The sequence below is a fragment of the Drosophila willistoni genome, chromosome 3R (assembly GCF_018902025.1).
Source record: "Drosophila willistoni isolate 14030-0811.24 chromosome 3R, UCI_dwil_1.1, whole genome shotgun sequence".
In the NCBI taxonomy this organism is placed as follows: domain Eukaryota; kingdom Metazoa; phylum Arthropoda; class Insecta; order Diptera; family Drosophilidae; genus Drosophila; species Drosophila willistoni.
The window spans coordinates 16583951-16611069 of NC_061086.1; the positions used below are offsets into that span (position 1 = coordinate 16583951).

A 27119-nucleotide genomic window follows, 5' to 3' on the forward strand; every position below is an offset into this window, starting at 1 on the left:
GCTTCGGTGTTGATTTATCTCTATGCTATTTATATTCAATTGGCATCAGAATTTAAACGATTAGACCTTTTAGTTGTTTTAATAACGAAATCAGAAAGTCTTTGGGCAACTATCGAATAGCTGCCATATAGACAATCAGTCGAAATCAGTATCTTCTATCAAGAACTTGTTTGTTATTTAAACCGAATCTCGTAAAGTTTAATATTTTTTAATAGTTTAGTACACTTATTAATGACTGTTACGAATTTGATCAATATGAATTGTCTATATATCTATAAAGCTGTAAATTATAAGATATAATGGGATTGCTTTGATTATCTAAACTATTGTAATTATCTATACTTACGGAAAGAGCAATTAAAGAATTTGCAAGGGTGTATAAACGTCGAGTAGCTGAATTTAGCCCGCCCCTCTGGTTTAGGCCAAAAAATAAATATACTGACCAATTTATAAAGCCAATTGAAAAAAATGTTTTCTTTCAATTAAAAATTGACGATGAGAAGCAACAAAATTTTAATTAACAATAAATACATAAGACAACTTAAAAGTGAAAATCATAATAATGTTCAATTTTTGCAAATGTAAACACAGAAATAATTATTATGCCTTGTCATTTAATTGAAACCCAATCGAGATATGCACACACAGCCCACACCCAACCCATCAACACACACACACACACACACACACACACACACACAGTAGGAACACCCACAAAATGAACTTAATCAAATAACGAGGAGCAATTCGAGGAGATCGATTAAATACATCAACATCATGCTCAATTTATGCAAGATAATCCCATGGGGAAAAAAAGAGAATTGCTCACCCACGAGATTTTTGCTTTATGCTTCAATTTTGCATTTGAGTTAAATACTGTCGATGCGATTAATTACATTCATGTGTGTTTCAGACAGGAATGGAGTAAATTGGATTGAATTGGCATGATGTTGTTATTGGGAATTTTCATCATTTATGCCAAAGCACGTGCCAACAGCTGGAAAATTGGAAAATTTGATGCAAAGTGCATTTTAGTGTTAAATGGACGTGCTTATAGTCGCACATAGCGGATCTTCAAGTGTGGGCAAATAGTGTCCTTCGGCTTATCTAAGTATAAGGGGTCCAACTCATCAATCTGCTTTCGCCTCTGTGTGAGTGTGTGTGTGTGGCACGTGTCGAAAACTCATGAATTCACAATGCGCAACTTGTCGCCAGGCCAATTGAGAGAACCTGACGCTAAGTAGCCTTGTCTTTCTCCTAATAATTTATTAACTTGAGCACAACAACATAACAAAAAAAAAAAACAAAACCATGTACCTACTTATATATAAATGTTTCAGATTGAAAATTCAGCAACTGATGGTACACATCCGTTGTCATTCTTCTGTCTTTTTTTTCCTCTCTCTTTTACACAGTGTCAATAATTGATGGTCCGATGCGTTCAACTTCTTTATCAATTTCACGGCCGGGTCAACAATTTAAGTGGTCAGTTACATCGATTGGCTCAATCGCCACAGCGTGACTACTCAAAAGTTGGTCAGGGCTTTTGTTTATTTATTTTATCCCGATTGCCTTGATTAACTCTTTGTTTTTTTTTTAGTCCTACATTAATATTTTGTTATAATTAACATGTATAATCACTAGGCACATATTATGCGCTACATTCAAATGAAAAAAAGGGTTTCAAAATTTATTAAAGACCATCAAGTATATCTCTCGCTCTATATAGGCTATTTTCCAAGGTCAAACCTGACTTGGATCAAACAGTTTAAATTCCGATTTCCTTAAGGAATCCTTTTTTTTTGTTTATTGTTTATAAGGGCACAAGTCAATGCCCTTTTTCTCCTACTAATGTAAGAATAATAATAAAAACAAAACGATTTGGATGTTAATATGTTAAAACTGGTTAATTAATCTATATTAGTAAAATTTAAGGGATTCTTTAAAAAATTTAACTTTAAAATTTGTTGCTCACTATCCTTAAGAATTGTCCATATTTTTTTTTATTTTTAGTTTAGGTATTTTCATAGTTCTCAAAAATGTTAAGCCTCCATAGAGTACCTGATCTTTCATCCCTCTAATATGACTTGCTTCTTATATTGGTATCTGTTGATCCAAACTAGTGACTATTACTATATATATTAGATTAGGTATTTAAGGGATTCAGAAGTACTCTTTTGCCCTTCTTGCTTTGGGAAATTAACATCAATGAAACATCTAAAACTATTTCCAAACTTTGGGCAAAGAATTTTTGGTTTAAAATTTGATCAGCAATTTTCCAAATTTCTGTGCTTTCAAGTGAATCTTTGGACATATGTATATGCTGATGTATGTACATATAATAATACTTACAACACAAAATAGATTGGAATTGTCTTTAACGAAAAGGAAATCAGCTTAAAGGCTATGGATTAAGGTCAATTTGCTATTCAAGTCTAATTTCGTTGGAATTAAGCCAACTAATTGATTTGCTGGCACTACCTGCCTTTTATTTAGATACTGTCAAACCTTCAGCTTAGTTCTTCTCATCTAATTGACATGTGTATTTATCTAATCATCTAAACCAGAACAGAAATTATACATATATGTATGTAAGTAAGTATATAAGAGAAAACTGTAACGGAAATAGAAACTTCAACTGGCTGGATGATTTTATTATTTGACTTTCGCTTTCAGGGAAATCAAGCGAAAGAACGAAAGAAGTATTATGGCCCTTGATGGTATACAAGTGTGTATTCGCGTGTGTGTGTGTGTGTGTATAGGTGTGAGAAAATCAATTTGTATGGCCTACACACATACTCTCTGACACACACACACAGGGGATAAGGGGTATATGGAGGGAATTGGAGTTCTTGTTGGCTACTTAAGCCCCGTAACTCGGCAAAAGCTTCACACGAATTGAAATTGCCAGGTGGCAGTTGGCTTTTGCTCTCGTTTATGGACATTGTTGTTGTGTTAATGAATCGTCCGGCTTTCGCTGAGGTGACGGACCCAAAACGAATTGTATGTATGTAGTTGCCAGTTCACTTGAATTCGTTACCAACCAAAGCTACACACACTCACTCTGTGATGGAGAGAGAAAGAAAGAAAGAAAGAGAGACTAAGTGGACAGGCAGGTAGGTGGCACTGACCGGATATGGGCAGTCATATGCCGTGCAAGAATGTGACATGTGGAGTGACTTACAATGACCCACACATTCGTTGCCTGATTTATTCGGTATTCAGTTTAATTGGCAAAGCGCACGGCGCGGCGTGTTCTCGACTATTTTGTGAGTGTGTGCAAACAAATATTCCAAATTCTGCACTACCACGATATGCAGGAATAAAAAAAATTCGACTTTTACAAGGACATTTCTCAAAAAAATGCGGCAAAACTTCTAAAGCATTCAACATTTTCTTCTTTCAAATTAACTTACACTTATTAAACTATGTCCAAGTCTCTAAGAAGCAAGTCTACAACTAAGCTATTTTTCTATGAAAATATAAACAAAAATAGTCGGCAAACACCGTTTGTCCATAAATTTTGTGAAGTAACTTCTTGTTCCATCAACTACGTATCCGCACGGTATGCCCGCTAAGATAAAATCATTTCAAGTACCACTGAATTAAGCAATACAAGGATGTAAAAGATGTAGAAAGTTCAATACCTACATATTTCAAATAGGCGAATGTTTAGAATACATAACTCACAACATTTAACTATAAATATAACAAAAAACAAAAAATTACTTTTTATACCATACACCCATAGGGTGAAATGGTATATTAAAGTCGCCAAAATGTATGTAACAGGCAGAAGGAAGCATCTCCGACCCCACAAAGTATGTATATTCTTGATCAGGATCAACAACCGAGTCGATCTAGCCATGTCCGTCTGTCCGTCCGTCCGTCCGTCTGTCCGTCTGTCCGTATGAACACCTAGATCTCGGAGACTGTAAGAGCTAGAGCCACCAAATTTTTTATGTAGACTCGTGTAGTATGTAGAGTGATCAAGTTTATTTCAAATTTTTGCCACGCCCCTTTCCGCCCCCGCAATTTAAAAAAAGCGTTTATCTCAAAAACTATTCTAGCTAGAGACACCATATTTCGTATGTATATTCGGTTAGTAAATGCACACATTTTGTATGTATGAAAATTTTGCCACGCCCTTTTCCGCCCCCGTAATTTCAAAAACTTGATTATCTCCCGTATTTTTTTACCTCATGCAATCAAATTTGGCACACTTAAATTTAATACTAATATCAAAATACCAAATTTGATCAAAATCGGATAACAAACAGTCGAGTTATGCATATAAACGTTTTTCCATAAGTTTGGAGTTGGCCGTTGGCTGGTGGGGGCGCTATGGTGCTCGTATGATTGAGTGAGCGAGATACTAAGTTATGCTTGTAAGAAGCATGTGAAAATGCTTGAAATATTTGCTTTACTGGTGTATGGTATACCAAAGTCGGCGAGACGACTTACTTACTTCATTATCTTATATTAACGAATATAACAGAGTATAATATATAAGTAATTGGTTGGCAATGGCTTATTGCTTTAAAAATGGAACAGAATTTACACTTGGAAATATTGAAAAAGTATTAATTTGGTGACTTCAGAGATCTTTTCCAAGAGATTGTTGATTTAAAGATAACTATCTTCTACTTCTCGAGTACTAAGTTAGAACAGATGACTTGTAATTACTGAAAATGAGAAAATGTTTCACTATTAAGTTGCTACTTGGTTTTTTAAAAAAGCCTAAACAATTTGAGAAAATTTTCCAAGCCAATCAAAGTATTCAACCTCTAAACTACAACTAAAGAAAAATAGTATAAATAGTTTAAATTATTCATAAAGAAAAAGAAGACTCAATCTTTATAAAAAAGAAAATTGTCAAAAAATATGAAACCATCCTGAGGCGATTGCCTTTCATCGCCTGTCATTGCTGCATTTCCCTTAATGTGATATAATTATGTAATGTCGTTTCTGGGTCTGGTCGAAATAGTTAAACTAAATGACAATTGCATAATGCCGCAATGTTTAAGCAAGATTCGGATGGAGGTGTTCCATTTTATTTGTCTGTGGCCTTTTCAAAGAACAACGCCTTGGGCTGGGTCGGCCAAAAAGGAAAAAAAAAAAAGAGAGAAGAAAAGAAAACCAACGGGAGAGGAAGTAAAGAAATGGACAAGCACGACAAATAAAATAAAATTGTTGTACAATATTTGCTTTGCGTAATAAGTTTTGCTATGTTGATGCCGGCTGCTGCTGTCCACCACCCCCCTGCCGGCCCCTAGAGTCTCCTGTTATAGCCTCTTCGCATTTGGCTTACTCTGTGTTTCTTTGCCTGATGTATATTCCATTTGTTGTCCTTATAAATTTCACATAATTTATGCAGATCGACGTTACGTGCAGCCGACGGCAAAGTGAGAGAGCCAAAGGAGTGGAGAGGTGTGGGGGGTTTGGGAGTCAGAGAGGGGGAGTTGGTGGCAGGGAAAACATTGTGTGGGCAGTGGAGCATTTAACATAGAAATAACAATAACAATTTAACAAATTGTCGCCATCGCCTTCTCTTGTTTTCTCTCTCGCTCGCTCTCTCTCTCTCTCTCTTTCTCTCCGTCTTTCTATTTCTCTGTGAGTTGTAGTCTTTTTCCCAATTCTCTCTTTCCATCTCGAATGCGACTAAACGTCTAGCAGAGAGCAACAAAAGAAATTTACTCGCAATATATTTTACTTGGCTTCCTGCTATATATTTTTTTGTGAATTATTTGCCTGCCCCACAGTTTTCAGATGTATATGAATGTTTGATTGTATATGTCCCTCTTTCTTTCTCTCTGTGTGTGTGTTTCTGTGTGAGGGGCTGCGGAAGTGCCAGAACAACAGCGGTAGCAGCTGAGGAAAAGGGAGACGAAGGCGTCACCCACGCGACAACGAACGCCCCAATGCTCGACCCTTGGCACAAAAGTCGGTTTGGTTAGTCAGTCAGGCGACCGTACATGTATGTATGTATGTAACTTTGTCTGTATCTGTATGTCGGAGTGTGTTTGTGTGTGTGTGTGTGTGTGTGTGTGTGTAAGGACATGCCGCGTGGTGTGTGTGTGTGTGTGTGAGTGTTTCTGGCCATACACAAAAAAGCGATGAACTCATAAAAAACTTATGAAACTAATTTTGTTTTGCTTTTTGCCTTTACTTTTGGCTTTTGTCTTGTGTTGTTGTTGCTTTTGTTTGCTATTGCTTTTGTTTGGCAACCCACTCGGCGAAAAATTATGGCGCCCACAAAACTCTCATCCAATACCGAATCTCATAAAGGGTATATTGACATATTATCACGACATGTAACATTCCACGAAACTTATCCATATATCAATCAGAAATTATAGCCCAAGATGTTTGTTTATTTTATCAGAACTTTTTTGAAAAAGTTTGGGACTGAATATTTATGTCGACATGGGGATGATTGAAATGAGACAGAGATAGAGTTTGAAAGAGAAAGCTTAGTTAGAGAGAGCGACAGCGATTTAGGAGTTTGCATATAAAGGACAAAACGGAGACCTTAATCTATAAACTCATTTAACTACTAGACCAAAGTTTTATATGTGTATGGGTAGTTAATATATATTTTAGGGTGGCAAAATTAACATTTAATGTATTATTTTTTGTACCTTTAGGCGACGAAATTTAGTTGTAGCTATTAGGTAGGGTAAATGATAAAGTGCCAACTTATTGGTTCAAGAGTATTCAACAAACAAAATCAAACAAATATTTACACCAAAAATGAAAACTATTTCTTCTGATAATACAATTTTGCTTTTAATGTAACTAAGTTCACACTTTTCAACTTTTTATAGTTCCTTTTAAACATTTGTTTAATATATCTCTTAAAAAAATTGGAAAATATTATAAAATTCATTTTTAAAGTTACTTACTTTAAAGTTACTACTGCATTGTTTTAACTATAATATAAACTGTATGCAGTGAAAGTAAAAAATTTATTTGAGGCCAATATTTAGATATATATGTATATCGGGTTAACCATATACGAAAGACAGACAAAAACATTGAGCTTTAAAACATGGCTATAGATATCCTTTCTATTTAGAAACTATAGGAAACTGAACCGTAACTAAAAAAGTCATAGAAAATCTTTCTAAATATTTAAGAACTAATTTTAGCACTCAAGAGTTAGATATGGTAAAACTATTTAGAATTGTTATCGAAATGTCGAAAGCTGATAATTAAAAGTTACATAAATATTTTAAGATAAATTTTAAACTCAAAATAGATAAATGATATAGAATTAGACATACATAAGTATGTACATATAAGTCCCGAATATTTTACTTAATTTCTCACCATGTTTAAAAAATCAAGCGAAAAGCGATTTAATCACTTTATAAGATTTTAAAGTTCGCCTTTTTTAAAAAAGTTGCCTTTATTTTGTTGTACTAATTGACTGGCTTTTACTATTAGTTGATTTATCGGTTTATAGGTTGTAAGTTCATATGTATATATACATATGTGTACCTACTAGGAGTCTGACCTCGTTTATTTCGAAGGAAATGTAGTACAATACTTAAAAATCTTTCATAAATTCGGCAATATTATTTTAGTTTTTCACTTCTTTTTGACCCATAATTTATTTCAATTTCACGACTTGACACAGCAAAAGAACAGAATATAACTCTCTTTCTATATAAATAAAATCTATAGGTCCAATATATTTAATTTTAAGAACTATATCCCAAAGATTAAGAATTTATTATATGCCTAAATTTATTGTAGTTGAAGCCAAATCCAATCTAATTGATTAATGAATGTTCTAACAAAAGAAAGATTTCTGGGAAATTGTATAATTTTTGATAAATTTGGAATAAAAAGTCTTTAACAAAAGAATCGCCTACAACGTTGGCCTATTACTATTTTCGTTGGCCTATACATAACTTTGCCCAGTTGAGGGTGGTCGTTGTGTGTGTGTGTGTGTGTGTGTGTGTGTGTGTATATGTTTTGTAGTGTGCGTGATAGTTGGCTCATCGTTCGCATTTGCACGGCATGGACACACGACGGACCATGGTCGGCTCAGACCAGACCAGACCAGACCAACCCAGTTCAGTCAAGGCAACAATAATAAAACTCCAAAGCGTATTTTAGCCAATTTTCATTTTGGCTCTTTTATTGCTTTTACCCCGTGTATTTAGTTTTGGTTGGCAATGAAACCGAAAATGAAAATGAAAAATCAATATCATTGCAAATTGGCCCTGCGTAGAAGTTCGAGTGAAATTCAGGAAAGGAATAGTAATAGAGATAGGAGAGAAAGGGTCAGAGACAGAGAATGAGAGAGATAGAGAGAGTTGAGTGGTAAGGCAGATAAAGAATAAGTTGTTGGGACAGTGTGAACGCGCTTCAAGTTGGCTCCAACTGTTCTTGACTTCTTGTTGCTTCATGTCGTTGTTGGGTCTGCGACGTGTCAGACTTTTGTTAGTCCATGAGCTGAATACCAAATGGAGGACGTATATAAAACCCTATGAAGCGGAAATATTGCCATACGCTGCGTATGAGCAATGCGTAATTTTAAATACATTTATGCGCAATATTCTCGATTTATTTGCCGATTCCGAATGATGTCCGTTTCTTTTTTTTTTACCCTTTTTTATTTCATTTCTTGCCTTTCGATGCCATTGTGTCAATTCATAGTTTGTGAGGCAAATTGCATTTGCAATTGCGAAAAACGATATGCATACATAATAATCGCATAGCCTCCAACCACAGACAAAAATTTAAATTTTATCTCTTTGAGAAGTATATGTAGATAGATAAATTGATTTCAAATCGTTGTAAACAGTTTTTGTTTAGCCTTATTTTTGTGTATGATTAAGGTAAAATTATTCAAATTTATTTGAATTTTATTAAATCGTATCTAGCAGATTACTCAAGAATAACCACAAAAGCAACATTTGCATATGTGAATATTCAATTTAGTTTAGTTTAATAACTATTAGTTCCCTTTGGAGAAAATCCGAAAAGCCTTATTGAAAATAATAACCTTACCAATATTACTCTTACTCTACAATATAACTTAAAATAAGCCAATTTTATTACCTTATATTAGCTAAAATCTTATTATAAAACAACCAAATGACCAATATTTGACCTATTCGTGTGGGCTAAAATTCATTCACCATCTTAAAATTTCGTAATAAATTAATAAATCAATCAAAGCATAAATGAAAGACACATAATGATCCTAAAGAAGTTAATAATAGCTACGAATAATATTTGTTGAATATTTGTTAAAATAAATTTGATATTATATTTTCAATTCTCTCGAGAATTTCTAGCATTAAATTAGGCATTTCTATTTAATTATAAATGATTCTTCTTTGTTGATATTTTACTAATTTAATCTTGTGTCTATAATAAAAATAACTCGATTGTTTTGTCTTGAAATCGATCGATCGAGAGATGTATAAAAGAATTTAAGTTCTGAGCTATTAGAAACAAGATTGAGAAGAGAAACAAAGGCGGATCAAGGAAGATTTTTAACAGATATGTATCCAATACTTTGTAAATGTCACACATTAGCTGTAGTCTTTCCCTAGATTATTGAGTTCAATTGCTGAAATTCCTCCTTCTCTCTCTCTCTCTGTCTCTCTATTAATAGGTAACATCTTTTAAATACTGTATTCTAAAAATTTGTTGGTATTTAAATTTGATTTAAAGCAAAAAGAGATGCATGCTTTGAGACTTATCTAAGCTTTTCCTGGCTTAAGACTTCAGCAGGTTTTTTCCTTTCTTTTTCTTTGTTTTAATTAACTACTGCAAAACTATATACACCTTGGGACACATTGCCGCACTTTTCATGCTATTCAGTCCGGCATAATCTGTTAAATGAAAATTTGCTTCTTCCTTTTGTTCTAGTTAACTAGTAAAAATCTTAAATCCAACATTTGATAAGGGTCTACTCAACTCTCATAATCCCCAAGAATGCCGTAAGCTGTTCATCTCTCTAGTCGCCTGCTCCATTTCCAAGTCCAACTCTATCTTCAGCCTCATCACCAGCAAGAACCAAAAAAAAAATTCTTATTGTTTTACTCGCCAAGTTGATAATGTAGGCGGGTAAACTTTTTAATTAGTAAATCCCAATTAAAATGCAAAATATAATATTATCAGCATATAACGATGGAGGAGACCAACTTTCCTTTTTCTTTTTAGATAGATGGTGGGGGCAGTTAGGTGTATGTGTGTGTGGGGGGGGGGGTTAAAGGTCTCTCTGGGTTTTCTATCTTTTCTCTATGCCAATTATTCTTCAATTTGCTGATTGGATTAAAAGGCAAAATTGAATTAAGTTACCGCACCAAGATATGAGCAGAAAAAACATAATTGGAAAACGAGATGTACATATACATACATATACTTATATATATATAGATGCAAATGGAAAATCAGTTCTCGTCAAAATTAGTATACTTAATAATTTATTTTTCTTGATAATTCGTTTAAAAATATTCAAAAATTGAAGGCTAATGAAATCAGTTTAGCCAACAACAAGAAAACATCTTCAGCTTCGTCTTCGTCTTGCCTGTCTGTCTGTCTGACTGTCTGGTACCGACTGTCTGTCCCTTTGTCTGTCTGGCATGTCATGAAACGTAAATTCAGTTAGATAGAAATCAGCGAAAACTGCTCAAAAAGTTTGAGTTTTTCCTGTATTGAAGAGAGGAATGAGAAAATTTGTTGTTTGCTTGGAGGAGAAATAAAAAATAAACGAAAAATCTTGAAATTTCAGTGCAAAGTGAAGCACAAAAAGCAAAGACATGCTCGGCACACACACACACACACAGGACACGGCTGCTGCTTTTAAGCACTTTTATGCTGATGCTGTGATTTTTTACAGCTGCCATTTCAAGAGGGTGTGGCAGATGGCAGTGGCCTCTTCCAACTCCTACATCATCTCCACATTTGGGTTGGTTGGGTTGGGTTGGGTTGCTTTTTGGTTAGGTTTCGCAGCTGTGCGTGTGGTCGTCGCATCTTCAACGTTTTTGGGTAGGAGTATATGACGCAAGGCGGTCTGGTCGTTAGGCAAACGAGTACGAGTGTGCCAAATGATGTTTGGCTACCACTAGCTTCAGCTGCGGCAGCTGCGCCTCAGATGACAAACAGCAGCAACAACAGCAGCAGGAAGAGAGAAGACACCACTGCTATGAGTGTATATATTGAATTTTGTGGTAATTACAAGTAACTCACTTGGGTTCATTGACAACATGACAGTAGGAGGAGGAGATCCAGACCCAAACCCAGACCTACATAAGACCCATTATACCCAGCCTAGTTGGAGGTTTCGGTAGATTGTGTGTCTATGCGTGTGCCAAGGCACACGTACAACTTTTCCATACTTTTTGGCGCCCAATCTGCTGACTGAGTTTGTTGACTTTTCTAGTAATTGGCAAACGCAGCTTCCAAGTTTTTTCGTTTTGTAGTAAAGTTTTTACCCACCCACAGCAACTGCCATCGCACAATGTTTGCAAACGTTCTGAATTGATAATGTATAATGTCTGAAAGTTGCCAGTGTAGAAAAAAGGTTAAAGCAAACGTGTTTTTCTGCATACTACTTGTTTGCATAGGCTAAGAAAGAGTAGAGCTGAAAATCTATCTTAAAAGCATGTCAAAATTCTAATTTGTTATTTAGGTTATTTAGGGAAGTTGAAGTCAACTAATGATAACCTTCCCTCTTGCCCGAAAACCGAACTTAAGCCGGCTTGCAGATGATGAAACCATTTTCAATTCATAGGGTATATGGTAAAATTACATGTAGTTGAGTGTACAATGAAATGCACTTTACTAGAAGCTTAAAATGTTGCCAGCATTCAACATTGTTGCTGACCCGCACATAATCCCCTAATGGCTGGCTTCACTCTTACTCCGTATCTTAACTGAAAGTGCCTTCAAAGGAGTAAGCCGCAATAATTGAGATAAAAATGTGCAATTAGTGAAGACTATGTGGTTGCTTGGGCAGCCAGTATTTCCCGCTTCGCAACTGGATTCCACGCAATTTAAGCCAAAACGCCAGGAGAATATTTGCAGAGCAAAGTACGAGAGGGTGGGGGAGAATGAGCACGACTTGAGTGACTTTCTGCTGGATGCTGGTGCTGCAGTGGGTGGATGGGTGGTTTAGACACCTGCTCGTCAAAAATCCATGTCGAGTTGCAGAAGTTTACGTTAAACGCTGCTTAGGTGAGCCTGAATAACCATAACAACGGCAACTGAAACAAAAAAAATGCTTGCAATTTATTCACTTTGACTGCATATCCACTGTAGAAACAAAAGCAAAAAAAAAAAAAATAGAAATGAACAGCGGATTTCCATTCCCAGAACACACAGAGGCACTGTGGTTGAATTGGTTTCACTCTTTCTCTCCCTCTCTCTCTCTCTCCCCCATCTCACCCCTTGCGAAAGTTAAAGCCAACTGCGGTATAGGGATAGAGGTCGCTGGCAAAGTGCTAACGATTGTGTGGAATGTTTTTATTTATTTGCCGCTTGAAATAATCCCGATCGCACATACAAAAATACCAAAAGTGAGAAAGCAAAGCACAGGAAATATGACCAAATATGGCATAGACGCCACCATGGGACCAAGGCAATGGAACAGCCATTTCCAGCAGCAGCAGAAGCAGTTATGAAAATAAATAGTTGTTAATGTTTTATTCACTCAACTGTTATGGCAATTCATTTTGGAAATATTTCGTATTTACTTTTCTGCCACCGACTATCCAAGTATTTTCCCCATTTTTTAGTTTTGTTTTTTTTCCTCTGTTCCACCTTATACATATACATATGTATATGTATATATAAAATCTGTAGGTGGTTTGGGTGAGTCAAGGGAATGGATAGCTAAAAATGTAGTTAAAGTTTGTTGGCCAAAAGTTGTGAACAGCAAAGCAGTTTATACAACTTTAAGTTAACGTGTATGTGTGTGTGTTTTTTTTCGGTTTCATGTTTGCTTTTTATGCTGGGTATTAATTCTGAATAACCATGGGCGTAGTTAATGGGGTTACTAAATCAAGGACTTACCAAAAAAGTCACATTTTATTGAAAACTATAAAACTTAATAATTTTAAACCTTTAAAGAGAAATTTTCTAAAGGTATTAAACTTTTATTATAAATATTTCATTATTAATTTTTACTTTTATATATCAACCCGATAGATTACAAATTTCATTTAACTTGTAACTGGACAGAAACATTTGAAATTTAATTGAGCTAAACTTTTTCATAAACTTCACAAACAAAAACTAGACACTGAAAGTTACACATCGTTTTGTTTTTTTAATGTTCTTTAAACTATTTTAAAAAGAAAAGTAAATTAATAAAATTTGCTCTAAACTTTGTGATACAGAAAAAACTATTCATTAAATTAAATTTGATATTCAAGTACGTATTTCTACTATTGAGCCTATTTAAGGGTCATTTTAAGACTAAGAATGCAATTATAAATACTCTTCGACTTCTTTTTATTAGAAAGTTTAAGATTGGGCCAACAGTATCAGTTAAAACGAAAGTCCTTGAATTGCTTTTTAGATTTAGAGTTATTGCCAGCTAGACTAACATTAAATGAGTATTTATTAGTAATATTATGAACATTAAGTGGTTTATTTCAAAAAAGAGGTAAAGAAATACAAGATTTATTTTGATTATTGTTGACAAATGGAATGTAGAAGAGAGAGAACATATTGATTTGATAATGCAATTTCATGCCTTTGTGTAGATGCCCAATTAGAAGTTAATCCTATCAAATTAACTTTCTATTTTTATATATAATAATAACTGAAAATGCTGTCAATCATTATATTTTCTGTGTTGTATCTAATTTTGATTTGGTGTAGGCCTGTTTCGAACAATTCAAGTAAATCCAATTAAACCACAAACCTGATTTCAATCAACACATTTCAATAATCGCATTACACATACGCAATGTTGTCACACACGGACATAGACAGACATTGCTTGCTAGCCAGCCATACACGAACAATTCGATTTGACAATTAACCAAGGACAACGAACATATGCAGAGACGACGAAATGACAGATAGACAGACTGACAGACAGACCCCACGACTGAATGAATCCACGCAATGATTTCATTAAGCTAGTATCACAGGAGGGGCAAAAAATCCAAAAATCGAAATCGAAACCCAAAATGAAATCAATGCCCAGGATAGGGCGAATAAATCATTTGACCAACAAGCGACCTTTTGGCAAACACAAAAAGGAAAAAAAATGGAAGAAAACAAATTAAACCGCCAAAATGGAAATGGCGCAACCTTATACCATTCCCTTAATAGATTCCGGTTTGATTTTCAAAAGTCAGACACCAAAAAAAAATATTCAAAATAAAGCGAAAGAAAAATGGGAAATCAACAAAAAAATGGCAAATAAGAAGAAAATATGCGAAAAATTGTCACTGCCAAACTGTTGGCCGGGCAATGTGAAACGTGATGATTGAGCTGTAAGCGGAAATTAATGAACGGAAACTAAATTTCAGAGTAACCAAGGTTTTTCCGATTTCCTGCCGCACACATCCTTCTCTAGGATGCCAGAAAGAGAGAGAGAAAGAAACAGACATTCGAATTCTGTTTTGAGACCATTGAAAGTATTTATTTACATAAATCCTTTAGAGATTTCTTCCTTTTCGTTTTTCAAGTTTTTTGCCCAACAAAACAAGAAAAAAAAACACACACACACACACAAAAATGTATCCACAATGGACATCACGTATAGATGGGTCTGAGTTTGATTAATGGCCGCTGGGCGGTCGTCTTCGATTTGTATGCCGAGTGGAATGACCAAAACAAAATAAAACCAAACATAGAACCAACCAAAAGAAGAACATCCAATAGCTAAAAAAAAAAAATAAATAAATAAAACTTTTCACTACATTTTAGCCAAGACAGATGATGAATTGCCCACGCTTGGCTAACGCTTTTTACTACACTAGCCAGCAGGAATACCAAAATTGGGTTTGCAATGACAAAAAACCTTCATAGATATAACTGAATTTTGATTTATTTTTGAAAACTGTTGAAATTATGGTTAAAAAAACAACTCTTTTGAAAATACAATTTTTATTCTGTTAAGGTGATTTTAATTTGCTCTTTCGATTGATTAAAAATTTCTGGAAAGTGATTGAAAATTCTTATATTAAAATCGAAATTTTCGGTAATAAATCGAAATTTTTGGTAATTCGACAACTGCTCTTGGGAGGCTGTTCTTATTCTATGTTTTTTCTAACTAATCTTAAACTTGGAAATCGATGAAATAGATTTTTAATTTACGACTTGAAGATTATTTTTTATATTTTTATTAATTAAATTCTTTTTCGGTTCTTAAAAATAAAAGTAGCACTGTAAATGGAAGACAACTCTCCTACAAATGACATATATTCAATAAAAGTTGCAGTCCTCGGTAGATGAGTTGTATAAGTGGCCCAGTCATTTAGTCAACTGAACAACGAGGATCTGGGTTCGATTCCCAGGCTAGTGTATGGATGTTGTTTTCGTAAAAGCCGAAGGCCTTAGTTGCCAGTGCTTGTAAAATATAGTTAGGTTGATAGTTTATAACTATATCCTATACTTTAATAATAATAATAAAAAATCAATAAAAGTTAGCTATTAAATGATAAAAATTAATTCAAAGTTTGTTGAAATTTTTAAACCACAAGCAATGGATTTAGTTTTGTGGTTGCTGTAAACTTTTGTTTACTCGACTGTGTTTTGTGAACGCCCTTGTTGACTTGACCATGGCCAAGTGAATGACTGCTTTTTTTCCGTTTCTTTCTTTTTTTTTTATTTGACTTGAATACAAGTTGGCAATTGAATTGGTAACGCCCACACACATACACATACACAAATAGGCACAAAGAGAGAGAGAGAGAGAGAGAGAGAGAGAGGAACATAGTAGGACAATTTTTTGCTGCCGCCTTTACAATTGTTTCTGAGTTGGCTTCGTTGACAAATGTTTTAAAAATTAAAAACTTTATGTGAGTTTTTAAGTTTTGTTTGTGTAATGATGGGAAAAGAGCATTGATTTCAGAGAGTGAGTGGGCAAGGCTGAATGTTCAACAAGTAGATATCTATCTATGCAGCTGCAGCAGCTGTAGTTGCAATTGCAACTGCACCTTGACACACAAAAGTTCTCACACAAAAGTCCCTGACTAAACCACGTGATACACCAAAAAGCCTAACCGAATATTCATGCTAGTTTAGAGCTTTATGCAAATTCGCCTAACATCTCCCCATCCTTTTCGTCCTACACCTCCTCTTCCAATGCACCGAGACAAGCAAGCACGCACACCCACACACATAGAGAGAGAGAGACAGAGACAGATAACAACAACAACAACAGAAAACACTTCTCAAAATGTAAGCGACCTCGACGCACATCGCCATCGCCGCAGAGGACAAACGCTCAGCGCTTTCATTTGCATTTAAAGTGCTGCCATATGGCCAGCAACAACAACAACAACAACACTATATGTCCCGTAGCCCCAGGGCGTGGCGCATACATATATGTACATATAATCAACAGTAAATATAAGTATATACAGTATACATACATACGTGCCTCTGCATGCAATAACTGTTACAAACAAAAAAAAAAAGAAATTTTATAAACATTATGACATATATTTCAATATCTTTTTGTGTTCCTCTCTTTTTTTTCGTCCTTGGGCATATAAAATTTTGCAAAATATAAAATTCTTTCAAGTAAAATATTAAAACTTTCACAACTATTAAAATTTTAATCCATAACTTTAAAAGAACGTTTTATGTTTATGTTGAGTCTAACTTCTGGTTTTAGTTTACAGTCTTATAATTAATATGCAAATTCATAATGAATAGTAAAGAAAGTTAAACGAATATAATTCTTTCCTCAGCACGAATGACTTATCCTTAATAAATGGCTTTAAGTTTAAGTGCAAGCTTTTGAAACTAAATATAAAGTCTTTAAGTCAAAAGACTTTTAATACTACATATGTAATATTTATATTCAGGACTGCTCCAAGCCATTAGAAAATAGAGTGGTAGATGTGCCAGCAGTGGAGGATTCCACCCAAAACCCATATTTTACCTCTGAAACTCTTCAAATTTCGATATCCAAGAACAACCCGATTTACCTCAATAAAATTATAATCATGTAGGTCATATAGGCCAATGTGACCAAAAATTTGAAAAGAAATTAATCTCCCCTTGTTTCTAAATAATCTTAACAGGAATGTTTATAAAATAAATTATGTGTGCCAAATGAAACAAGTAATAAATTCAATAAATACATATTTATGGTTGTTTTATCTATGAAATAAAACTCTAAAAAAGATTCATTTATCTACTAATTTATTTGGATAGAATATTTGATTGAAATAAGACTTCAAAAGAGGCAAGCAAACAAAAACTAATAAAAAAGGCGTCGAAGGCCATAGCAGTTAGTATGTTCTAAATATTTCATATTGTATCTAATTGTGATAAAGAAAAGACTTAAAGCTATCTTGGTCACCTTGACTTATTCTTATTTAGTTAAAGTTTTGAAAAGAAACACACAATGCTTAGTTATGACATAAATATTCTGTGCTGATTAACCAAAATAGTGTTAAATTTAAAGTCACTTATTGAAATTGGCCAACTATTTAAATTTGTAGAATGTAATTTCCAAAAAAGGCCAAACAAAAACCAGGTCAAATTGAGGTATGTGAAGTCAACACGGTTGAACCGCAGTTTCTCCAAAGTATTTAATTTGAAAATGCGACAGTGACACTGCGGAGTTGAACGTTTTGGTGTAAATTAAATTATACGCTAGACACCCTTCACACGGGCAGCACGAGGCAGTGGTATAGAGGGGGATCAAGGTGGGCTGGAGGCTGGCTGTTGGCTGAAATAGGCTGCCACAAACTCGGAATATAGTACATTAAATTTTAATTTTGGACCAAAAGTCCTGCAAAGTTTTTGGGTAACAAAATCGCAGTCATAGCCGCAAGCGCGTGAAACCAACCCACCAAACTACTCTGCGGGCACAAACAGGGATATATATACATATATATGCATAGCATAGAGCCCAAAAGGATCTACTGACTTCAAATGCAGGGAGAATGTAGGCAAAAGCAAACACAAACACTGACACCTACAAAAACCTCGAACCGAAACGACGAGACTTAAAAACACTTACACACAGGCTTAAAAACGTCAGCAAAAAATGAACAAATAAGAGTAAACTTTAAATCTTGTCACCTTTAAAAAGTTTCTTACTTTAAATTACGAAAATTCGACATATTTCATAAAAGTTTATGAGGCTGATTTTACATAAATTACATTATTAGGCGAAAACTTTGGGGTTAATGGATGAATAGATGAACGCATATCTTTATATATTTGTGGCAGAAAGGTATTTCAAATGGCACAAAGGACGGTAAAAAATAAACCATAAATATATCAATAGTTGTTGTAATCATCGCTACCCTTAATGAGTAAGTAAGGGTAAATGAGAGGTCACTTTTGAACACTAGTTCAAAGTAAGCTAAACAAAAAAGGAAACAAAAGGCAACTTAAGTACCTGTCACTTGGCATTTGCAATATAAGTGCTTAATAAATGAATGAATTGCATTAAAATTTTAATTAGTTTACTGTTTATTGCAACAGTGGCTCTTATTTTATGTTGTGGCTATGCTAACAAATGAGTGACAGCTATGGTCACACAAATAAGTTAGCCTAAGCTGAGATAATTAATTAAACAGCGTGAAAACAACATTTTCCAACATTCGACATAGTCCTGCACATTATGTAAAAAGGAACTATTTAAAAATGTATCAGGAATTATCTAGATATTTAGTAGAGATACTAAGGGAAATATAGCCACTTCTAGGGGTTATTTTAGTTCTGTTTCTGAACAATGAAACGAACACTAAAGAGATATAAAAGACAATAAAAAATATTCCTTTTATAAGTACCTTCTATTTACATTTTTTAATCATGGTTTTCCATTTTAATATATGCTCAAAATCAATATAGAATTGAGCAGTATTAAAAAACTTTATACTGCTATTTTCTGTTGTTTCGTTTTTTTCTCATCGGATTTGTTTATTGACTTTTTCTTTGCCATGGCTTTTTGATTTTTTTTTAATTATTCTGGCCAAGTGTACTTGAGAATATTGTGCCAACACTTAAAACTTTTCATTATAACTTTTGTGCAATTGTTTTATTTGTTTTTACTAGCAAGCAGAGCAAGTTCTTAATTCCAGCACAGAAAGTCAATATGAGGGCGTGGCAAAGCAAATAAACTATGTACATACATACATATAGCTGGTGCTGTAGATATTTGCATTACCATTTGACTTTTGTGTAAAAGATTGTACATATCAATGTCGGAGGTGGAAAACTTTGTAGCTTTATGGCTATTGTGACACTCAAACGAGTGCCTAAAGAAGGCTAACAAATGAATACTTAACTTGCGTCAAATAAACCGCAATGGTTACTTACTTAATTCAATATGCGCTAGTTAAGTGCATGAAATAATCATGGAACACTCTAACATTGAAGAGCAAAACTATACCTACACATACACACACACACATACATACATAAATGAGAAAGAAAGCAGAATGCCAATAAAGCGAGTGTAGGGCGCAGATGGTGGAGGCGGTGGATATATATTACATTGAAATAGTAAGCGGGAAATGCGATTTTTGTCTTGTTTTGCTTTGTTTCGTTTCGCTATTCCCTTTCTGGTTGGTGCATGGAAATCCCCTAAATACAATAAATTTCACATTTCATTTAATTCCATTTCATATACTCTGTACAATGCGAAACTGAAACCGAAACAAAACAAAACAAAACAGAAACTAAAGAATAGAGCTTCATTGTGGGTGGCAGTTTTGGTGGCCTTCTCTAGAGAAGAGAATCGAAAAGGAAAAAGAACAAAGCAAAGGAAAATGTGTATAATAAATAAATGTAACAATTGAACTGAATAAATGGAATGAAGCTCATAAGTGGGCAGTGGACTGTGGGCAATGGAGCCAGTGGGATACATATTTGGTTGCCTTCTATATACTTTGGGATGCATTGCAGCAAGTAATTCACATTTATGCATATACACTTAAAGAAAATCTTATAATCCATACACAAAAAGAGAGAGGAAAATATAGCAAAGCTTTATGCATTCATAATCAGTTAAACATGGAGTTGTCAAGAATTATTTGCTAATATTAATACCTGAATTGAAGTCCTTTTCTAGTCAAATGGAAACCCCATATCCATTCTTGCATTTTTGTAGCATACTTTGCAGCGCCAACAATCTACTGAAACTTGCTCCTTGTTTTGTACACAATTTATAATAAGTATAAATTGGAAACTAATATTTATTGCAGTTGTACTTTGCTTACCTGATATTCTTCTTGTTTACGGTTAAACAATATTTATCCATTTTTAATTTTTTAAACTCTTTTTTCGTGTTGTTTGTGAGTTCTCCTTAAATGGCTATATCTACAATTTAGGGAAGGTATCTAAAACCACAAGTCGTTAGTTTAAAATAAAAATATTTAAAATTCTGGTCCAAAGTATTTACTTTATTTAGCAGTATTTACTGCTATTTAGCAGTATTCTAATAATCTCAATAATAATGTTTACCAACATTGTTCAATAACCAGTAAAATATGAGTGTCGAAAATGTTAATGAAACTTTCAAGAACTTTGTTCAAGCTCACATTGAATGACCATGAAGGTCTCCCAATATCCCTTTGTAGTTGGTTAGAAATATACAATTAAATGGTTTGCTTTAAACTTTAACATGCTATAAAGTTAGCATGCTATAAACTTTAATATGCACCAATCTCTAAGCCAATTTCTAAATTACTCAAAAAACTTTTCCACAAGTTGTAATTCTCAATCTAGAGTTAAAGTATTGTTAAAATTGGCTATATAACCTCTTAAAATAAGCATAGGTATATTGGTCTATCCATTAAGCTTACTGCAAAATCAAGCATTTTAATCATATTCTAATCGTTGCATTATCTTCACTTTATTTCAGTTCACTTATGTATATTATTGTTGTTTTCTGAAGTGTATCTGTGTATAGTTTGGCATTTTGGCTCTACAGTCTTGTGGAATGATTTTCTTTTATTTTGGTCTTGTGCTCTTTTTGTGGCAGCATCGTGCCCCATTAAGTATGCCAAGCTTTCAGCTCAACGTTTTGCAGCCAGTCAAAGTTTATTTAACTTGATGCTCTGCCGAAAAGAATGAAGAATGAAATGAAAAACAAAAACAACAGCAACAACATCAACAACAACAACACGAACTACAACTGAATAACCCCTGCCTTGACCCTCATCACTTTTTGTTATGCCATCCTCGTGATTTTTGTAGCTTAGCATGTTACATTTACTGACTGTCGACTGATGCTGATGCCGCCACAGCAGTTGCAGTTGCAGTTGCAACAAGCGCCTGTATTTTGTGCGATAAAAGTTGCACAACTTCAATTTTGAATGGCTTTTTTTCGGGCTTCTTATGTTTGTATGTATTTGCATTATATTAAACAGTTGCCCATTCGTCTTTGATGTACATACATATATTTGGGAAGAGTGAAGGCATAAAGAAATGCTAAACTTTGGCCAACAAAGTTATTGGAAATTTTGTTTCGACAAAACTTTTAGCATAATTCAATCATATTCGCTTGTGCGCAACGAGATTTCTAAAAGAATTTTTCTTTTAAGGAGCTGATTCTTGTGGATTGCTGTACAGGCAAATGGATTTCCGGTTTTAGTGAACAGCCAAAAATTGTGTTGTACTCAAACCCAAATACATGTTTTATTGAATGCTCTTAACTATATACGGTGTATGTATGTATTTCTTAAATTAAAATGTGTTTTTTTATCTTATTTACAGTGACACATCGATATCGACACGTGTGGATATGCTTACGCCTGCTATTGAAGTCTATAAGCCGCCACTCTGACACAAAGATGACACTGTGGAGAGCAATTTAGGGAATCCATCAACGAGTAGCGATTTCTAGCAGAACCTGATTAACTGAACTGCTGAATTATACTACGGATAATCTATTTGTTCTTCCATCATAGTGTCAATCCAGAACGAAAATTTTGTCAAAAGATTTGCAACTCAATAGAACGGCGGCCAAAAGAACTCATCACGCCCTCCCCCGCACTTGCGATAAGCGAGAGAAAAGACACACGTAGAGAGAATGAGAGAGAGAGAATGAGAACTCATGCGTAAATGAAAATACTTATAAAATAATTGATCCAACTGAATAATTCTTAAGATTGATTAAATTTAGTTAATTTTTAGCGTACATGATTTTTAAACCTAATCGATGATGAAGAAAGCATGAACAACAACAACAACAACACACACTCACAAAAACAAGTAAAATGAAAAGTGTAACAATTTAGCTTTTAAGTGTAGGGTATTCAATCTAGTCGGCGTGCATATTTTCATAAATTTGATGAATAAGAAAATGGGGCATCTGTGTAACTCGTATTTATATTTGTAATTGTAGTTGAATGCAAAAAAAAAAAAAACAAAATGCAAAAAAAGAAAACAAAACCAGATTACGAAATACATTAAAAACACATACAAACAAATATGTATATCTAACAGTGTATGAGTGTATATGTAAATTTAGTTAAATGAAAAAACAACAACTAAAATCATTATGAGTAAAAACCAAAATGAAAAATGCAATGAATAATTTTTGTACTGCTGAAAAAAAATATAAGAAACAAAGAAGAAATGTTGATTAAGTGTACAATTTTTGCATAGGTCTTAAACTTAAGTTTGTAACTGCAAAAACTGGATTAAAAAAAAAAACAAAAAAAAAATATGCAAAAGAAACAGTAAGAATGTTCAGCTAGAATTATGCATACAGAATGCCCAGAACCCTAATTAATATCAATAATAACTAATAATAAATGAAAGAACTAAAAAGAAGAAATGCCATAAATGTTTATTGTTAATCACAAAATGCATCACGATTTAAGTTTAAAATTGAAAATCTGCCAGCAGCTTAAAACCACACATACACATACACCACATACATACATACATAATACACATTACACATACATATTTGTTGTAGAAAAATTTAGTAAAAGTTTTTTGTACAATTTATGCCCTTCACAAAGTGCCCCAAACAAATTTTGAAGAGAATTTTAACAGAATTTCAATGTGTTGAATGTTATAAAATTTCTAATAAATTACTCAGGCCGATATAATATAATTCTTTCCATCACATTTCTAGAGTAAAAAAAAAAGATATTGTTCTTAAATCGTCACCAACTCTTTCTTTTATTCGACTATGGAGACTAGCACATCTCTAATTAAAACCGTTTCAAGAAATAATGAGCTAACTGATCTATGCGACGCGTAGCAAAGCTCCAACTTGCTTATAAGAGCAGCAGAATGTGAAGAAGAAGCATTGCGACTCTCTCACACTCATCCCTATTTTCTCCCAGTCAGCTCATTCTGGAAGAAGAAGCATTGCTTAGTGCGAGAGTGAAAGAAGCATTGCTTAGTGCGAGAGTGCATGCGTATGCTTCTTCATTTATATGGCAGCTACTGAGGGGGAGAAAGAAGAAGCATAGTTTGCTCTCACCAATGCATTGCAATGCTGCTTCTAAAAAAGAGAAAATGGGGGTGAGTGGGAGAGCGTCGACGTCGGCGATCGCAGAAACAATGCTTCTTCTTGTCTATATAAAAAGCTGTTCTAGATGAGCGCGCTCATCAAATTTTCAAATGTTGAACTCACAAATAAATTAGTTTTTCAACAATTTTAGCGCAACAAATTTTATATTCCTCTCTGAAAATAGAAGTAACTCAAAAATTTTCCAAACTTAAAGGTGTTTAGAGGTGCATAAATTTAAAACGAAATCGAAGCAACTATTCCTTGGCATAAATCAAAGATTCATATTGGACTGTCTAATCTATATGACTTTGTGACAGGTTTTATTATTTGTTCTTTTCCTATTCCAGAAGTGGTAAAAAATATAAATAAAAGAAACAAAAACAAAAGCATGAACAATAAAAAAAAAATATTGTTTAAAGATGTTTTTTGACTGTGATCGTTTTAATGAAAAAAGAAACCAAATAAGATAAATTATGAAAAGCAATTGTACTTTGCAATTTAATGCTTAAAATTACCCACATTCACATACACACAAACAAAAACACTTTTCGCCCTGTCGATAGCGTTTTCGAGGTGCACAACAAATGGTTCAGTTCAGATCACCTGAGCAAAAAGATTTATTCAAAGTATACCTACATACATACTTATATAATTGTAAAGTGCATGTATACTATGTCATTTCCTATGGATTTATTTAAAGGTATAGTCTTATTTTCCAGCATACACCATTTAACAAACACATAAACTGTGCTTGACAATATTTAATTTCTATAAAATAGATCACAGATTTAGATTTTGTTTTGTTTGCAGAATCTTAAATTGAATTTTGTATATGAAAAATTAGATTGTCATTTGAGTTTTCAAATCATCTCTTCTTCATCGCACAAACCATTATCTGAAAATCAATAAAAACTAAAAAAAAAACACACACACACTGCTCCGAGCTATATGTATGTGTATATTAAGCATATTTACGGATTATGGATCGGAACTAAGTAGTTGGAGATATTGAATGTTAACATTTATATGATATAAGCTGCACAGATTTGGGGCAGAAAATTGTTGGATTTAGACGAATAGAAATATATACATAGAACAAATAAAATGTAATGAAATGAAATGAAATGATTAAGCGACAAAACAAAACCCAGCATAGTTTTTGATATTAATGTAGATATATGTAAATGCCACTAACTACAATTAAGTGTAATGAACAAAATGGCATAATTTAATAAAAAGAAAATTATATCAAATAATAATGTTCATAGTTAAGAGGCAATACAATAATAATAATAATAATAATTACAATAATAATAATACATACTGTATATAACCGCTAATGAAAAACGAATTCGAAAGCCGAGGCTTATAATTTTGATAGTTAAGATAATTTTAATACATATATATATATATCTAAATTTTTAAGACACATGCCCAGGCAGAGAGTAAACAAACTAAATTCGTTGAACAGCCTAGAAAAATTCCATTTTTTACACAAGCTTCATGTTGAACATGCTCGTTAATTGATTTTGTTGTTATAATTAATATGTATTTACATATTTATACATATATTATTAAAAGTGCGAGGGTCATTTAATAATTAATAAGGCAAATTAAGTTCAATTGCTGATCCCAAGAAATTCGCTACAAATTGGCCCAAGTGGCTAACATTGTTTATATGCAATTTGGGCATACTAAAAATTTTATTTTCCCATAAATTTCTACAATTTCTCTTTAGTTCTTTTACAGTTTTATTTTTTCAAGCATTAAAATCTTGGTTTGACGAGGTGTTTACAATAAAGGAACAGCACGAGCTACCTCCCAACCAAGCTATGTATTATGTTTTTTGCAGAAGGACGTTTAGCTCCTACTTTATGAGCATAGAACAATAAAACTGCCTGCTAAACGTTTGTTCATTGCAGCTTCTCATTTTTTTCTCATAAGTTTTAAATTTTTCTAGTTTACAAAAATAAGCCCGAGTGATTTGTCCCCATTACTCATTGACCGACCCTCGCACATACACTACATATGCAATAAAAAGAGAAGAAGGAAAGAAAGAAAAAACAAAACCATTTAAATAATTACTAACATTTGCACACATTTTTTTACACACCGCAAATTGGCTTTGGACAAAAGAAAGAATGTTTAATAGACCTTGTTTTGATATTGAAATGAAAATAATGAAAACCAATGAGAGAATGCAACATAATAAAGAAAAATCAACAACAAGTTTTTTATTTTTAATCGATAAAATTAAATAAACATTCGAGCATTGAGATAAACCAAGAAAACCAAAACAAAAAACAAACAAAAACAAAATATAAATGGCAAAAACACGCAATGAACAATGAATTAAATATATTTATATAATATTGAAGAGTAAAATTATTGAAACAATAGAACTAGACGCATATTGAATAATAAATGAGACATACATATTATTGAAACCAAAAAAAAAGAAAACTTTCATTTCAAAAAAAGCAACAATCAAAGGTGATGGTAAGTGGAAAAGTCTTGGACTTTAAGTTTCAGATTCAGCAATAAGATTAAGGCACACTCAAAATTAAAAACAGAAGATGACCTGACTACATTTGAATATGATGATGTGGTGGTTAAGCCCTAAGCACATTCTATCTGTAGCAGTTCAGACCTCCGAAGATTGTTCACTGTTTGCTTACTTCAGACTAGTGTTGAGCTAATCGACTCATTTTGATCAACAAGTTCACTGACTAACTTTTTAATGAGTGAGCAAGTTCATTTACTTAGACGCTCAGTTGATCACTTACTCACTCGCTGACTCTCACATTAATTAAAGTGAGTCATTAAATTTTGTTCAGTCACTCAATATTAGTATTTTTCGTCGTCTTGAAATTAAACTCTTTAATGAGTATAAATAAGTTATATAATCAGAGTTATTAGTATATAGGCTATACTAATAACTATACTAATTTTCACTCTCATTGTGTTGCGTTAAGTAATAAATATATTTTGCAAATGGCACCTCGTCTTTATATTCAAAAAACCATATTTTGCCCAAATAAGTATGCTATACATATTTATATATGCTACACTTAAAGCATTCAACTCGCTTCCATCAGCCATGAAATTCGACAATTGCTTTTGAATGCTTTTCGCTAGGTTTGGCGAGAAAATCAATCGCTCCCAGCATGTAATGAATGTGTTTTCAAAATAGGGAATGTGTTTCAGCATTTATATATTATTCTCTACTGCTTTGGATAGCTGACCTGCTTGTCTTATTTGTACGCTTTTTCGTGAATGCATAAATAGTGATATCTATGTCTCTCAGTCCATTTTTGTACTATCATTCAACTTTTTCCCGTTTCTATCTATATTTCACACACACTGGGGCCTAACTTAAGCCCGGATCCACGTTTTTCAGTTGTCTGTCCACTGTCCACTCGAATAACTTATCTACTGAAGACTATCATAAAAACATATATTTTTTGAC

General features: G+C 33.5%; 1 protein-coding gene across 1 annotated transcript in view; it reads left to right on the forward strand.

Annotated features, from left to right (window-relative positions):
* The window catches only part of LOC6651275 (protein tipE), a 36842-nt gene extending 14328 nt beyond the window's left edge, over positions 1-22514 (forward strand). The window contains exon 2 of the mRNA XM_002074150.4: positions 21895-22514. Coding sequence (XP_002074186.3) covers positions 21895-21964 — 70 coding nt within the window. The 3' untranslated portion in view covers positions 21965-22514. The remainder of the gene's footprint in view (positions 1-21894) is intronic.
* Positions 22515-27119: the final 4605 nt, after the last annotated feature.